This window comes from Cololabis saira, chromosome 15, assembly GCF_033807715.1.
Source record: "Cololabis saira isolate AMF1-May2022 chromosome 15, fColSai1.1, whole genome shotgun sequence".
NCBI classification, from domain to species: Eukaryota; Metazoa; Chordata; class Actinopteri; order Beloniformes; family Belonidae; genus Cololabis; species Cololabis saira.
Window position 1 is genome coordinate 43,809,751 of NC_084601.1, and position 18,259 is coordinate 43,828,009.

The 18,259-nt window shown below is 42.9% G+C and overlaps 1 protein-coding gene across 1 annotated transcript in view; it reads left to right on the forward strand.

Moving 5' to 3' along the window:
• The window catches only part of trappc9 (trafficking protein particle complex subunit 9), a 242,784-nt gene that overhangs the window by 25,895 nt on the left and 198,630 nt on the right, over positions 1-18,259 (forward strand). Inside the window, exon 10 of the mRNA XM_061742257.1 lies at positions 4,269-4,412. Within this exon, the coding sequence (XP_061598241.1) occupies positions 4,269-4,412 (144 nt within the window). The remainder of the gene's footprint in view (positions 1-4,268; positions 4,413-18,259) is intronic.

Genomic DNA, 18,259 nt, shown 5'->3' on the forward strand with positions numbered 1-18,259 from the left:
TAACCTTAGTGGAAACGGTTTAACGGCCCGGAAATGTCTGGGAAATGCTAAAATATTTACAGCAAAGACTCCAGATTCAAGACTAAACTCGTCTTTTGACAGATCTTATTAAGTGGAACAACGTTTTTAAGGAACATTCACTTTTCACTAAAACATTAAACATCCAGCTTTCACTCGGTGGAGAATTAAGCGTTAATAAAACTGTGTCGTTTAAAGAGTCGTGAGAAGATTCTACTACGTCTTCAGGTCCCTGAGATCCCGTTGCCATGGAGACCGTGATGATGGGGGTCTCTTCTTTAGTCGCAGCTCATTATGTCGGCTAATTGCTCGTTAACGTTAAGTGCTTCAATCATGCAGAACAAAGATGTGAGACGCTGGTGGAGACGATCAACCGAATACAGATTAGAAGATGATTATGTTTATATTTATATGTGGAGAAACTTCATCCTCATTCATCACTGATGACTTTAGATCTGGAAGTTTGATCTCTCTCTCTCTACACTTTTCTATCTGTACTTCTCTACTTTTACCCGTCTATCTCAACATCATGAGGGTAAAACATCTTCATTCATGTTTACGTTTACATCAACTCACGTTTGCACTCAGGCCCCGTTTACACGGAGCAAAAGCTGGTGTTTTCCTGCGTTTTGTTCGTTCGTTTACACGAAAACGAAGCTCAAAGTCTCCAAAAACGATCATTTCTGAAAACTCCGGCCAAAGTGTAGATTTTTCAAACCTCCGTCTTCACGTTTGCTTGTAAACGGAGAGAAACAGACATTTAGGCTTCAGAACGTCACATTATGAGACAGAAACGTCACCACACTGCAAAAACTCAAAATCTTACCAGGAATATTTGTCTTATTTCTAGTTGAAATGTTTCATTTTTAGTAAAAAAAAAGAGTCGAAATTTTGAGAAAAAAGCAAACATTTTTGAGAAAAAAGCCAAAATGTCGAGAAAAAAGTCGAAATTTACACGAAAACGGAGCTCAAATTCTCCAAAAACCATCATTTCTGAAAACTCCGGCCAAAGTGTAGATTTTTCAAACCTCCGTCTTCACGTTTGCTTGAAAACGGAGAGAAACGGACATTTATTCTTCAGAACGTCACATTATGAGACAGAAACGTCACCAGCGTCATGAGTGACACCTGTGGTTACAATTAGTTTGTAACCGTCAATATTTTCTTGTATTTTACCTGTTTTATATTCTAACGTCACACTTAAAAGTAACTCCACTTCTCTGTCACTCCAAACCAAAGACTCTGGTTCCGTCTTCTCTTTGACTTTTTTCTTGACATTTCGACTTTTTTCGACTCTTTAGCGCCGCCCTAGTGGCTCCTGGAGATTTTTCAAAAATGTTTGACCTTTTTTTTTCCTTTTTTTCTCTTTTTTTTCTTTTTTTTCTTCTTTTCTTCCTTTTTTCTTTTTCTTCTTTTTTCCTTTTTTTATCTTTCTCTCTTTTTTCTTCCTTTTTCCTTTCCTTTTTAATCTTGACCTTCCGACTTTCTTCTCAAAATTTTGACTTTTTTCTCGACATTTCGACTTTTTTCTCGAAATTTTTGACTTTTTTCTCGACATTTCGACTTTTTTCTCGACATTTCGACTTTTTTCTCGACATTTCGACTTTTTTCTCGACATTTTGACTTTTTTCTCAACACCAAAGACTCTCGTTCCGTCTTGGAAGTAAAGCCTGAATTATGGTCCTGCGTTAAATCGACGCAGAGCCTACGGCGTAGGGTACGCGGCGAGCGCGCCGTACGGTGTGCGTCGCCGCGTACCCTACGCCGTAGCTCTGCGTTGGTGTAACACGGAACCATAAATCAGCCTTAACTGGAAGTTACACGTGTCATTTGTTGATGTTTTTTCCAGGATTCTGATTGGCTAGCATGACGTTAACAGCGTATTTATGCGGATTCGTGTAAACGAAGAGATTTTGAAAACGATCTCGTGTAAACGATGGAATTTTTCAAAACGTAGAGGGGGAAATATCCGTTTTTGTAAATACCCAGCTATGTGGAAACGTGGCCTCAGAGACGACAAAACCTGGTTGCCATGACAACGACGAGAAAACCTCGTTCCTCTGATCACCCCGTTATGGAAACGGAAAACAGGAAGTTGGGACCAGTTACAGCGGTGAGATCTTCCTCGTCTGGTTCGGAGTGAAACGTTGGAGTTTGTTTCCCCTCGAGGGGAAAACGGTTCAAATACTCTTCTAATAAGTAACTAAGTAAGTAAATAACTCTTGAAATAAGTTGTGGTGTAAAAGTGTAAAGATGTGCAGGAGTATGTGAGGGAACAGGAGGGAGACGCAAACTAATCTGGACGTCCCCCTAGTGGCCGGTTTGCAGAACATTCTAAATGAATCAATAAGGAGGCGATAGAGGCAGCATTGTTGGTGTTAAGTGAGTTTAAATATGCACAGCTGATGTTTTTTGTGTGTTACTAGATCCTCTATAATCTATAAATAATGTGACTTCATTCTAGAGATATGGAGTTTTTGGGCAAAAAATGACCTTGAAAATTAAATTTGACCTTCAACGTGACCTTGAAATAGGACATTTATCTCAGAATTGAATTCCTAGCACCAAAAAAGTAGAGAAAGTGACAATATACAACAATGAGGGGCGGCAGTAGCTCAGGTGGTAGAGTGGTCGTCCAATGATCGGAAGGTCGGCGGTTCGAATCAATATGGCAGCCACGCTTCCGTCAGTCTGCAGGGCAGCTGTGGCTACAAACGTAGCAGCCGTGGTTACAAACGTAGCAGCCGTGGTTACAAACGTAGCAGCCGTGGTTACAAACGTAGCAGCCGTGGTTACAAACGTAGCAGCCGTGGCTACAAACTTAGCAGCCGTGGTTACAAACGTAGCAGCCGTGGCTACAAACATAGCAGCCGTGGCTACTAACGTTGCAGCTGTGGCTACAAATGTAGCAGCTTTGGCTACAAACGTAGCAGCTGTGGCTACAAACGTGGCAGCCGTGGCTACAAACGTAGCGACTGTGGCTACAAACGTAGCGACTGTGGCTACAAACGTAGCAGCTGTGGCTACAAACGTAGCAGCTGTGGCTACTAACGTTGCAGCTGTGGCTACAAACGTAGCATCCGGGGCTACAAACGTTGCAGCTGTGGCTACAAACGTAGCATCCGGGGCTACAAACGTAGCAGCTGTGGCTACAAATGTAGCAGCTTTGGCTACAAACGTAGCAGCCGTGGCTACAAACGTTGCAGCTGTGGCTACAAACGTAGCAGCCGTGGCTACAAACGTTGCAGCCGTGGCTACAAACGTAGCAGCCGTGGTTACAAACGTAGCAGCCGTGGTTACAAACGTAGCAGCCGTGGCTACAAACGTAGCAGCCGTGGTTACAAACGTAGCAGCCGTGGCTACAAACGCAGCAGCCGTGGCTACAAACGTTGCAGCTTTGGCTACAAACGTAGCAGCCGTGGCTACAAACGTTGCAGCTGTGGCTACAAACGTAGCAGCCGTGGTTACAAACGTAGCAGCCGTGGCTACAAACGTAGCAGCCGTGGCTACAAACGTAGCAGCCGTGGCTACAAACGTAGCAGCCGTGGCTACAAACGTAGCAGCTGTGGCTACAAACGTAGCAGCCGTGGCTACAAACGTAGCAGCCGTGGCTACAAATGTAGCAGCTGTGGCTACAAACATAGCAGCCGTGGCTACAAACGTAGCAGCTGTGGCTACAAACGTAGCAGCCGTGGCTACAAACGTAGCAGCCGTGGCTACAAATGTAGCAGCCGTGGCTACAAACATAGCAGCCGTGGCTACAAACGTAGCAGCCGTGGCTACAAACATAGTTACCACCACTGGAGAGAATGTGTATGAATGAATAATGGTCTAAGTGTAGCACTTGGAGATTCATTGAATGTAAAGTGTACAAGTTAAATTCATTATTATTAATCTAGGACTAAGAAAAACTGAGATTTGACCTCTGGTCTTTTCAGAGCCATTTAGAATTTTCTGCAAACCGGCCACTAGGGGGCGTCACCATTAGTTTGAAAACCTTATGTCCATAACTAACATGCCAAATATCAAAAACTTGATATCTTCATGATTTTTAGAGAGCTAAAAATCTAGCTATTAGAGACAGAAGCTTCACGTCTCTGTCTTGACCTGGACATAATTTCCCTCAGAGCTGCAGGTCGTCGTGGTTCCTGGGTGACCTCTGACCTCTATCCCCCAGGAAGTCACCGCAGCTGGGCAGTGGTGACCCCTGACCCCAGCGTGACCTCTGACCCCTGACCTCTGTTTTCCAGGTTCCCACCGGGGCTGGGCGGCGGTGCAGATGCGTCTCCTCCATGAACTCGTCTACGCCTCCAGACGGATGGGGAACCCGGGGTTGTCGGTCCGACACCTGTCCTTCCTGCTGCAGACCATGCTGGACTTCCTGTCTGACCAAGGTGAGACCTCACCCTCTCACCCTCACACACCAGAACCAGAACCCCAACCCTCACCCTCTCACCCAAACCAGAACCCTCACACTAGAACCAGAACCCTCAGCCTCTCACCCTCACACACCAGAACCATCACATCACCCTCTCACCCTCACACCAGAACCTGAACCCTCTCACCAGAACCATCACATCACCCTCTCACCTGAGAGGAAACACCAACCCACCCCTCAGAACTAGGCAGACCCTGATTCTGGTATCGGTATCGGGCCGATACTGCTCTCATAAACTCCTACTCACAAAAATCCTCCAATCCCAGCACCGATACTTCATTGTTGTTGTAGTTACTGGTTAGTGACTCTAGGGGGAGATGTTGAGCTGCAGTCAGTGATGATGAGTAGAGAGTGATACATGAGTGAGAAGAGAGTGATACATGAGTGACACTGGCAGCTCCGTTTCAGGTTAGCAACAATTAAGGCAAAGCCAGTTTATCTGTACAGCACAATTCAACACAAGGTCATTCAAAGTGTTTTACATCAACATTAAAAGCAGCAAGACATGATTAAACAGTAAGTAACAAATAAAATTAAAGCTGCAAGCAGTGATGAACGGGCCCTCGCACTCACGGCCACCGCCCCCCATAAGCATATCAGAAATGACACCACCCACGACTTCCTATGTTAATCCATTCAAAAGTTATAGCAGAAAAAAGGGACAACCAATCAGAAGAAGGGGCGGGGCTAATTTTCACCAATTTTGGTCAAGGACTCAATACCGAGTCCCATGACACCACCCACAACTCTTTATGTCAAACCTTTCAAAAGTTATGGCAGATAAAAGTTTTCAAGGGGGCGCTGTTGAGCCATTTTGCCACGCCCATTAATGCAAACCATGAAATATCAAATTTATCGCCAGGCCTGGCTTGCATGGCAAATTTGGTGACTTTTGGGGAACTATCAAATATGGACCAATCAGATGAAGGGGGGGCTCGCTTTTTGGCGTCTAGCGTCGCCACGGTAACTCTTTTGAAAGAGAAAAGTAATGCGTGTAGTCGCAGGATGGAGACACACATTTTGATGTATAACACACCTGGGTGCACGTTACGGTTCGGGCTGAATTAACTGCCGAAGGAATGGCATATATTGCTCCAAAATTACGCGAATAATTCAGAATGTTCAAAATGGCCGACTTCCTGTTCGGTTTCGGTCATGGCACCAAGAGACTTTTCTTTAAGTTGCGACATGATACAGTTGTGTACCGATTTTCGTGCATGTACGTCAAACCGTATTATGGGGCTTGAGGCGCAAAGTTTTTTCTGTCTGAACCAATCAGATGAAGGGGGGGCGCGCTTTTTGGCGTCTAGCGTCGCCACGGTAACGCTTTTGAAAGAGAAAAGTAATGCGTGTTGTCGCAGGATGGAGACGCATATTTTGATGTATAACACACCTGGGTGCACGTTGCGGTTCGGGCTGAATTAATTGCCGAAGGAATGGCATAAATTGCGCCAAAGTCACACGATTAATTCAAAATGGCCGACTTCCTGTTTGGTTTTGGCCATGTCGCCAAGAGACTTTTCTTTAAGTTGTGACATGATACAGGTGTGTAGCGATTTTCGTGCATGTACGTCAAACCGTATTGTGGGGCTTGAGGCAAAGTTTTCTAGGGGGCGCTGTTGAGCCGTTAGGCCACGCCCATTAATGTAAACCATTAAATATCACATTTATCACCAGGCCTGGATTGGTGATAAATTTGGTGACTTTTTGGGCATGTTTAGGGGGAAAAAAGGCCCTCCTTTTGTCAGAAGAAAGAAAGAAAAAATTAAAGCTGCAAGCAGCGATGAACGGGCCCTCGCACTCACGGCCGCCGCCCCCCATAAGCATATCAGAAATGACACCACCCACGACTTCCTATGTCAAACCATTCAAAAGTTATAGCAGAAAAAAGGGACAACCAATCACAAGAAGGGGCGGGGCTAATTCAGGCCAATGAAGGTCAAGGACTCCATACAGAGTCTGATGACACCACCCACGACTCTCCATGTCAAACCATTCAAAAGTTATAGCAGGAAATAGGGACAACCAATCAAAAGAAGGGGCGGGGCTAATTTTCACCAATTATGGTCAAGGACTCAATACCGAGTCCCATGACACCACCCATGACTCTTTATGTCAAACCATTCAAAAGTTATGGCAGAGAAAAGTTTTCCGGGGGGTGCTGTTGAGCCATTTTGCCACGCCCATTAATGCAAACCATGAAATATCAAATTTATCACCAGGCCTGGCTTGCATGCAAAATTTGGTGACTTTTGGAGAACTATAAAATATGGACCAATCAGATTAAGGGGGCACGCTTTTTGGCGTCTAGCATCGCCACGGTAACACTTTTGAAAGAGAAAAGTAATGCGCGTAGTCGCAAGATGGAGACGCACATTTTGAAGTATAAGTCACCTGGATGCACGTTACGGTTCGGGCCGTATTAATTGCCGAAGGAATGGCATTAATTGCGCCAAAATTACACAATTAATTCAAAATGGCCGACTTCCTGTTCAATTTCGGCCATGGCGCCAAGAGACTTTTCTTTAAGTTGCGACATGATACAGGTGTGTACCGATTTTCGTTCATGTACGTCAAACCGTATTATGGGGCTTGAGGCTCAAAGTTTTTTCCCTCTGAACCAATCAGATGAAGGGTGGGCGCACTTTTTGGTGTCTAGCGTTGTCGCGGTAACGCTTTTAAATGAGAAAAGTAATGTGTAAAGCGTCGTTGCAGGACAGGGACGCACATATTGATGTAGAAAAAAAAAATTGCTGACAAAAAAGTCTGGATACTGCAGGAATCGAACTCTGATCTCTGACTCCAAAGACGGGAACGCTCTGGCTGAGCTAAGACTCAGCTTCTCATTTCATTTGACCTACTGAGTTAGGAGAGACCAACATATCGATATTTAGTAATGTAAGTCTGGAGCTGTTTTTTCTAATTTTTTTAAATATTTGTAAGTTATAAATATTAGTAAAACCCTACTATTTTAATTATTACTTTTTCTGTAACCATTCTGCCAAGGTTGTAACCGGGCTGAGCTGGGAATATTTCTGACGTCACCACATTACAGGGAGCTGATTGGTCGGGGGGCGGGGCCGTCATCACCCTACTCGCCACCGATTGGTCGGGAGGCGGGGCCGTCATCACCCTACTCGCCACCGATTGGTCGGGAGGCGGGGCCGTCATCACCCTACTCGCCACCGATTGGTCGGGGGGCGGGGCCGTCATCACCCTCCGCGCCACTGATTGGTCGGGAGGCGGGGCCGTCATCACCCTACTCGCCACCGATTGGTCGGGGGGCGGGGCCGGCAGAAGTTTGAATCAGGAAGCGGGAGTCAGCGCGAGAGCGACTGGCGGCTCGTGGCGATTTTATTATAAAAAAGGGACAACCAATCAGAAGAAGGGGCGGGGCTAATTCAGGCCAAAGAAGCTCAAGGACTCATTGCAGAGTCCTTTGACACCACCTACGACTTCCTATGTCAAACCATTCAAAGTTTATAGCAGAAAAAAGGGACAACCAATCAGAAGAAGGGGCGGGGCTAATTCAGGCCAATGAAGGTCAAGGATTCCATACAGAATCTGATGACACCACCCACGACTCTCTATGTCAAACCATTCAAAAGTTATGGCAGAGAAAAGTATTCAAGGTGGCGCTGTTGAGCCGTTAGGCCACGCCCATTAATGCAAACCATGAAATATAAAATGTATCACCAGGCCTGGCTTGCATGCAAAATTTGGTGACTTTTGGAGAACTATCAAATATGGACCAATCACATGAAGGGGGGGCGCGCCTTTTGGCGTCTAGCGTCGCCACGGTAACACTTTTGAAAGAGAAAAGTAATGCGTGGTGTCGCAGGATGTAGACGCACATTTTGATGTATAACACACCTGGGTGCACGATACGGTTCGGGCTGAATTAACTCTCGAAGGAATGGCATAAATTTCGCCAAAATGACACAATTTATTCAAAATGGCCGACATTCTGTTCGGTTTTGGCCATGGCTCCAAGAGACTTTTCTTTTAGTTGTGACATGATACAGGTGTGTAGCGATTTTCGTGCATGTACGTCAAACCGTATTGTGGGGCTTGAGGCACAAAGTTTTCCGGGGGGTGCTGTTGAGCCATTTTGCCACGCCCATTAATGCAAACCATGAAATATCAAATTTATCACCAGGCCTGGCTTGCATGCCAAATTTGGTGCCTTTTGGGGAACTATCAAATATGGACCAATCAGATGAAGGGGGGGTGCGCTTGTTGGCGTCTAGCGTCGCCACGGTAACACTTTCGAAAGAGAAAAGTAATGCGTGTAGTCGCAGGATGGAGACGCACATTTTGATGTATAACACATCTGGGTTCACGATACGGTTCGGGCTGAATTAACTCTCGAAGAATGGCATATATTGCTCCAAAATTACGCAATTAATTCAGAATGTTCAAAATGGCCGACTTCCTGTTCGGTTTCGGCCATGGCGCCAAGAGACTTTTCTTTTAGTTGCGACATGATACAGGAGTGTACCAATTTTCGTTCATGTACGTCAAACCGTATTATGGGGCTTGAGGCGCAAAGTTTTTTCTGTCTGAACCAACCAGATGAAGGGTGGGCGCGCTTTTTGGCGTCTAGCGTCGCCACGGTAACGCTTTTGAAAGAGAAAAGTAATGCGTGTGGTCGCAGGAGGGAGACGCACATTTTGATGTATAATAATAATAATAATAATGACTTGGATTTATATAGCGCCCTTCAAGGCACCCAGAGCGCTTTACAGAGATCATTATTCATTCATACACATTCTCTCTGGTGGTGGTAAGCTACAACTTGTAGCCACAGCTGCCCTGGGGCAGACTGACAGAAGCGTGGCTGCCATATCGCGCCAAACGGCCCCTCCGACCACCACCAACATTCATACACATTCATACACATTCACACGGGGCAAGGTGGGTAAGGTGTCTTGCCCAAGGACACTACGACAGCAAACTGGGAGAGAGCGGGATTCGAACCGCCGACCTTCCGATCATTGGACGACCCGCTCTGCCACCTGAGCTACTGCCGCCCCGTATAACACACCTGGCTGCACGTTACGGTTCGGGCTGAATTAACTGCCGAAGGAATGGCATAAATTGCGCCAAAGTGACACGATTAATTCAAAATGGCCGACTTCCTGTTCGGTTTCGGGCATGACGGCAAGAGACTTTTCTTTAAGTTGTCCCATGATACAGGTGTGTACCGATTTTCGTGCATGTACGTCAAACCGTATCGTGGGGCTTGAGGCACAAAGTTTTCAAGGGGGCGCTGTTGAGCCATTTTGCCACGCCCATTAATGCAAACCATTAAATATCAAATTTTTCGCCAGGCCTGACTTGGGTGCAAAATTTGGTGACTTTTTGGGCACGTTTAGGGGGGCAAAAAGGCCATCACTTTGTCAGAAGAAAAATAATAATAATAATAATAATAATAATAATAAAAATTCCTGCAAATACAATAGGGCCTTCGCACTGCAAGTTCTCGGGCCCTAAAAAAATAAAATTCCTACAGATATGTACAATAGGGCCTTCGCACTGAAGGTGCCCGGGCCCTAATGATAAGAAAGTAATAGAAAGCAGCAGTTGTTAGTCAGTAAGGGCAGTAGATCCAGCAGGTTCATCTCATTCTTACAATGGCAAGAATTACGTTTCTATACGGTCAAAACGTACAAAGGCCGGGTCAAATACAGGATTACAAAAGTAATCTGTGCCGATGGTGCGGTAAATCAAACCAGTTTTACATTTCTACGTGAGTGATTTGGGATGCCTCAGTTCCCGGGCCTCTAACCAGCTTTATCCGTACACCCGTCAATGCTACGGTGGAGTCGCCAAAGTAGTTATTTTACTCATTTTATTTATTTTTATTGAATTTATCTGTTACAAATAAAACCTTTCCTCTTCCAAATCATTGCGTTTTTAGCCTAGTTATTTTTGTGGTAGAAGTATCGTATCGGGACTCTGTATCGGCAAGTACACAAATTAAAATACTGGTACTCGGTGTGGAAAAAGTGGTATCAGGACATACCTAGTCAGAACCATCACCCTCTTACCTGAACCATCACCCTCTCACCCTCTCACCCTCTCACCCTCACCCGGCTGCAGCCACGGCTTCATCCACCACAGTAAAACCCTGAGCAGCAGCAGGACCAGGTTTACCAACGATCCGTGTTTGTTTGCAGGAGAGGACGTGGGGTCGTGTTTGTTTGCAGGAGAGGACAGTGGGGGCGAGGCGAGAGCTTCTGAAATATTAAACAGTAACAGAATCGTCTGCAGCTTTGCTTAGGCTGAGATAAACACTGCAGATATTAGTTCAGCCTCAACACACAAACAGAGGCTGAGGGAGGTTTGTTCTGCTGGGGTCTGGGAGGAAGAACTGCTGCCTGATCAGCATCGTGGGGGACCCAGGGATCAGGCCCAGTAGACCACCTGCAGGTCTGGACCTGGTCTCAGGGACCAGGTCCAGACCTACAGACCTGCAGACCTGCAGGACATCACAAAGGTTTGGACCCACAGCCACCCACAGACTTTATCTTTATTTCTAAGGCCATTCTGGTCCTGCTTCCAGTTTATTTGGGGAGAAATCTCTCTCAGAAAAGCTCTGGGAGGCAGAATCATTATTTTTATTGACCGTAGGTCAATAAAAGAATAAAAAATAAAAATATGAAAAAATAACAAAAATAAAAAATAAAAATATAAAAAAGAATAATCAGCATCCCAGAATAATCAGCATCCCAGAATAATCAGCATCCCAGAATAATCAGCATCCCAGATTAATCAGCATCAGAATAATCAGCATCAGAATAATCAGCATCCCAGAATAATCAGCATCCCAGAATAATCAGCATCCCAGAATAATCAGCATCCCAGATTAATCAGCATCAGAATAATCAGCATCAGAATAATCAGCATCCCAGAATAATCAGCATCAGAATAATCAGCATCCCAGATTAATCAGCATCCCAGAATAATCAGCATCAGAATAATCAGCATCCCAGAATAATCAGCATCAGAATAATCAGCATCAGAATAATCAGCATCCCAGAATAATCAGCATCAGAATAATCAGCACCCCAGAATAATCAGCATCAGAATAATCAGCATCCCAGATTAATCAGCATCCCAGAATAATCAGCATCAGAATAATCAGCATCACAGAATAATCAGCATCAGAATTATCAGCATCACAGAATAATCAGCATCCCAGAATAATCAGCATCAGAATAATCAGCATCAGAATAATCTGCATCAGAATAATCTGCATCAGAATAATCTGCATCAGAATAATCGGCATCAGAATAATCAGCATCAGAATAATCAGCATCCCAGAATAATCAGCATCAACATAATCAGCATCAACATAATCAGCATCAGAATAATCAGCATCCCAGAATAATCAGCACCCCAGAATAATCAGCACCCCAGAATAATCAGCATCAGCATAATCAGCATCCCAGAATAATCAGCATCAGCATAATCAGCATCAGAATAATCAGCATCAGAATAATCAGCATCCCAGAATAATCAGCATCAGAATAATCAGCATCAGAATAATCAGCATCCCAGAATTATCAGCATCCCAGAATAATCAGCATCAGAATAACCAGCATCCCAGAATAATCAGCATCAGAATAATCAGCATCCCAGAATAATCAGCATCAGAATAATCAGCATCCCAGAATAATCAGCATCAGAATAATCAGCATCAGAATAATCAGCATCAGAATAATCAGCATCCCAGAATAATCAGCATCCCAGAATAATCAGCATCCCAGAATAATCAGCATCAGAATAATCAGCATCAGAATAATCAGCATCCCAGAATAATCAGCATCCCAGAATTATCAGCATCCCAGAATAATCAGCATCCCAGAATAATCAGCATCCCAGAATAATCAGCATCCCAGAATAATCAGCATCAGAATAATCAGCATCCCAGAATAATCAGCATCCCAGAATAATCAGCATCCCAGAATAATCAGCATCCCAGAATAATCAGCATCAGAATAATCAGCATCAGAATAATCAGCATCCCAGAATAATCAGCATCATAATAATCAGCATCCCAGAATAATCAGCATCCCAGAATAATCAGCATCAGCATAATCAGCATCAGAATAATCAGCATCAGAATAATCAGCATCCCAGAATAATCAGCATCAGAATAATCAGCATCCCAGAATAATCAGCATCAGAATAATCAGCATCAGAATAATCAGCATCCCAGAATAATCAGCATCCCAGAATTATCAGCATCCCAGAATAACCAGCATCAGAATAACCAGCATCCCAGAATAATCAGCATCAGAATAATCAGCATCCCAGAATAATCAGCATCAGAATAATCAGCATCCCAGAATAATCAGCATCAGAATAATCAGCATCAGAATAATCAGCATCAGAATAATCAGCATCAGAATAATCAGCACCAGAATAATCAGCATCCCAGAATAATCAGCATCAGAATAATCAGCATCAGAATAATCAGCATCAGAATAATCAGCACCCCATAATAATCAGCATCCCAGAATAATCAGCATCCCAGAATAATCAGCATCCCAGAATAATCAGCATCAGAATAATCAGCATCCCAGAATAATCAGCATCCCAGAATAATCAGCATCCCAGAATAATCAGCATCCCAGAATAATCAGCATCCCAGAATAATCAGCATCAGAATAATCAGCATCCCAGAATAATCAGCATCCCAGAATAATCAGCATCCCAGAATAATCAGCATCAGAATAATCAGCATCAGAATAATCAGCATCAGAATAATCAGCATCCCAGAATAATCAGCATCCCAGAATAATCAGCATCAGAATAATCAGCATCCCAGAATAATCAGCATCATAATAATCAGCATCCCAGAATAATCAGCATCCCAGAATAATCAGCATCCCAGAATAATCAGCATCCCAGAATAATCAGCATCCCAGAATAATCAGCATCAGAATAATCAGCATCCCAGAATAATCAGCATCCCAGAATAATCAGCATCCCAGAATAATCAGCATCCCAGAATAATCAGCATCATAATAATCAGCATCAGAATAATCAGCATCAGAATAATCAGCATCCCAGAATAATCAGCATCAGAATAATCAGCATCCCAGAATAATCAGCATCAGAATAATCAGCATCAGAATAATCAGCATCCCAGAATAATCAGCATCATAATAATCAGCATCCCAGAATAATCAGCATCCCAGAATAATCAGCATCCCAGAATAATCAGCATCAGAATAATCAGCATCCCAGAATAATCAGCATCAGAATAATCAGCATCCCAGAATAATCAGCATCCCAGAATAATCAGCATCAGAATAACCAGCATCCCAGAATAATCAGCATCAGAATAACCAGCATCCCAGAATAATCAGCATCAGAATAATCAGCATCCCAGAATAATCAGCATCAGAATAATCAGCATCCCAAAATAATCAGCATCAGAATAACCAGCATCCCAGAATAATCAGCATCAGAATAATCAGCATCCCAGAGTAATCAGCATCCCAGAATAATCAGCATCCCAGAATAATCAGCATCAGAATAATCAGCATCCCAGAATAATCAGCATCCCAGAATAATCAGCATCAGAATAATCAGCATCCCAGAATAATCAGCATCCCAGAATAATCAGCATCAGAATAATCAGCATCAGAATAATCAGCATCCCAGAATAATCAGCATCAGAATAATCAGCATCCCAGAATAATCAGCATCCCAGAATAATCAGCATCAGAATAATCAGCATCCCAGAATAATCAGCACCCCAGAATAATCAGCATCAGAATAATAAGCATCCCAGAATAATCAGCATCAGAATAATCAGCATCAGAATAATCAGAATAATCAGCATCAGAATAATCAGCATCCCAGAATAATCAGCATCCCAGAATAATCAGCATCAGAATAATCAGCATCCCAGAATAATCAGCATCAGAATAATCAGCATCAGAATAATCAGCATCCCAGAATAATCAGCATCAGAATAATCAGCATCCCAGAATAATCAGCATCCCAGAATAATCAGCATCCCAGAATAATCAGCACCCCAGAATAATCAGCATCCCAGAATAATCAGCATCAGAATAATCAGCATCAGAATAATCAGCATCCCAGAATAATCAGCATCCCAGAATAATCAGCATCCCAGAATAATCAGCATCAGAATAATCAGCATCCCAGAATAATCAGCATCCCAGAATAATCAGCATCCCAGAATAATCAGCATCCCAGAATAATCAGCATCGGAATAATCAGCATCCCAGAATAATCAGCATCAGAATAATCAGCATCAGAATAATCAGCATCAGAATAATCAGCATCCCAGAATGTCTGCTGTTGCTGCCTCCGCCTGCCTGCACCCCCCCCCCCTCTGGTCATCCCGCTGCTGCTTCCACATGACTGTTGTGTGCTGCTGACGCCCCCCCCCCCCCTCTGGTCATCCCGCTGCTGCTTCCACATGACTGTTGTGTGCTGCTGACGCCCCCCCCCCCCCACCTCTGGTCATCCCGCTGCTGCTTCCACCTGCCTGCTGTGTGCTGTCGACGTCCCTGACTCCCCCAGTCTGGCCTTCGGCAGGAGGGTCCCCCCTTATGATCCAGGTCCTGCTCAAGGTTTCTTCCCTCCTAAAGGGGAGTTTTTCCTTGCCACTGTTTGGCTTAAGGCTTTTCTCCCACTAAGGGAGTTTTTACCTGCCATTGTTTATATAATAATTGCTCGGGGGTTTATGTTTATGTTTATGTTTATGTTCATGTTCATGTTCTGGATCTCTGGAAAGCGTCTAGAGACAACATCTGTTGTATTAGACGCTATATAAATAAAATTGAATTGAATTGAATTGAATTGAATGATCAGCATCAGAATAATCAGCATCAGAATAATCAGAATAATCAGCATCAGAATAATCAGCATCAGTATAATCAGCATTCCAGAATAATCAGCATCAGAATAATCAGCATCAGAATAATCAGCATCAGAATAATCAGCATCAGAATAATCAGCATCCCAGAATAATCAGCATCCCAGAATAATCAGCATCAGAATAATCAGCACCCCAGAATAATCAGCATCAGAATAATCAGCATCAGAATAATCAGCATCAGAATAATCAGCATCAGAATAATCAGCATCAGAATAATCAGCATCCCAGAATAATCAGCATCAGAATAATCAGCATCCCAGAATAATCAGCATCAGAATAATCAGCATCACAGAATATTCAGCACCCCAGAATAATCAGCATCAGAATAATCAGCATCAGAATAATCAGCATCAGAATAATCAGCATCAGAATAATCAGCATCCCAGAATAATCAGCATCAGAATAATCAGCATCCCAGAATAATCAGCATCAGAATAATCAGCATCAGAATAATCAGCATCCCAGAATAATCAGTACCCCATAATAATCAGCATCAGAATAATCAGCATCCCAGAATAATCAGCATCAGAATAATCAGCATCAGAATAATCAGAATAATCAGCATCAGAATAATCAGCATCAGTATAATCAGCATTCCAGAATAATCAGCATCAGAATAATCAGCATCCCAGAATAATCAGCATCAGAATAATCAGCATCAGAATAATCAGCATCAGAATAATCAGCATCCCAGAATAATCAGCATCAGAATAATCAGCATCAGAATAATCAGCATCCCAGAATAATCAGCATCCCAGAATAATCAGCATCAGAATAATCAGCATCCCAGAATAATCAGCATCCCAGAATAATCAGCACCCCAGAATAATCAGCATCCCAGAATAATCAGCATCAGAATAATCAGCATCCCAGAATAATCAGCATCCCAGAATAATCAGCATCAGAATAATCAGCATCCCAGAATAATCAGCATCCCAGAATAATCAGCATCAGAATTATCAGCATCCCAGAATAATCAGCATCCCAGAATAATCAGCATCCCAGAATAATCAGCATCAGAATAATCAGCATCAGAATAATCAGCATCCCAGAATAATCAGCATCAGAATAATCAGCATCCCAGAATAATCAGCATCAGAATAATCAGCATCCCAGAATAATCAGCATCCCAGAATAATCAGCATCAGAATAATCAGCATCCCAGAATAATCAGCATCAGAATAATCAGCATCCCAGAATAATCAGCATCCCAGAATAATCAGCTTCCCAGAATAATCAACATCCCAGAATAATCAGCATCAGAATAATCAGCATCCCAGAATAATCAGCATCAGAATAATCAGCATCAGAATAATCAGCATCCCAGAATAATCAGCATCCCAGAATAATCAGCATCCCAGAATAACCAGCATCAGAATAACCAGCATCAGAATAATCAGCATCCCAGAATAATCAGCATCAGAATAATCAGCATCAGAATAACCAGCATCAGAATAATCAGCATCCCAGAATAATCAGCATCCCAGAATAATCAGCATCCCAGAATAATCAGCATCAGAATAATCAGCATCAGAATAATCAGCATCCCAGAATAATCAGCATCCCAGAATAATCAGCATCCCAGAATAATCAGCATCCCAGAATAATCAACATCCCAGAATAATCAGCATCAGAATAATCAGCATCCCAGAATAATCAGCATCAGAATAACCAGCATCAGAATAATCAGCATCCCAGAATAATCAGCATCAGAATAATCAGCATCCCAGAATAATCAGCATCAGAATAATCAGCATCAGAATAATCAGCATCAGAATAATCAGCATCCCAGAATAATCAGCATCAGAATAATCAGCATCCCAGAATAATGAGCATCCCAGAATAATCAGCATCAGAATAATCAGCATCCCAGAATAATCAGCATCCCAGAATAATCAGCATCAGAATAATCAGCATCCCAGAATAATCAGCATCAGAATAATCAGCATCCCAGAATAATCAGCATCAGAATAATCAGCATCCCAGAATAACCAGCATCAGAATAATCAGCATCAGAATAATCAGCATCCCAGAATAACCAGCATCAGAATAATCAGCATCCCAGAATAATCAGCATCAGAATAATCAGCATCAGAATAATCAGCATCAGAATAATCAGCATCAGAATAATCAGCATCAGAATAATCAGCATCAGAATAATCAGCATCCCAGAATAATCAGCATCAGAATAACCAGCATCAGAATAACCAGCATCCCAGAATAATCAGCATCAGAATAACCAGCATCAGAATAATCAGCATCCCAGAATAATCAGCATCAGAATAATCAGCATCAGAATAACCAGCATCAGAATAATCAGCATCCCAGAATAATCAGCATCAGAATAATCAGCATCCCAGAATAACCAGCATCAGAATAATCAGCATCAGAATAATCAGCATCCCAGAATAATCAGCATCAGAATAATCAGCATCAGAATAATCAGCATCCCAGAATAACCAGCATCAGAATAATCAGCATCAGAATAATCAGCATCAGAATAATCAGCATCCCAGAATAATCAGCATCAGAATAATCAGCATCAGAATAATCAGCATCCCAGAATAATCAGCATCCCAGAATAATCAGCATCCCAGAATAATCAGCATCCCAGAATAATCAGCATCCCAGAATAATCAGCATCAGAATAATCAGCATCAGAATAATCAGCATCCCAGAATAATCAGCATCAGAATAACCAGCATCAGAATAATCAGCATCCCAGAATAATCAGCATCAGAATAATCAGCATCAGAATAATCAGCATCAGAATAACCAGCATCAGAATAATCAGCATCCCAGAATAATCAGCATCAGAATAATCAGCATCCCAGAATAATCAGCATCAGAATAACCAGCATCAGAATAATCAG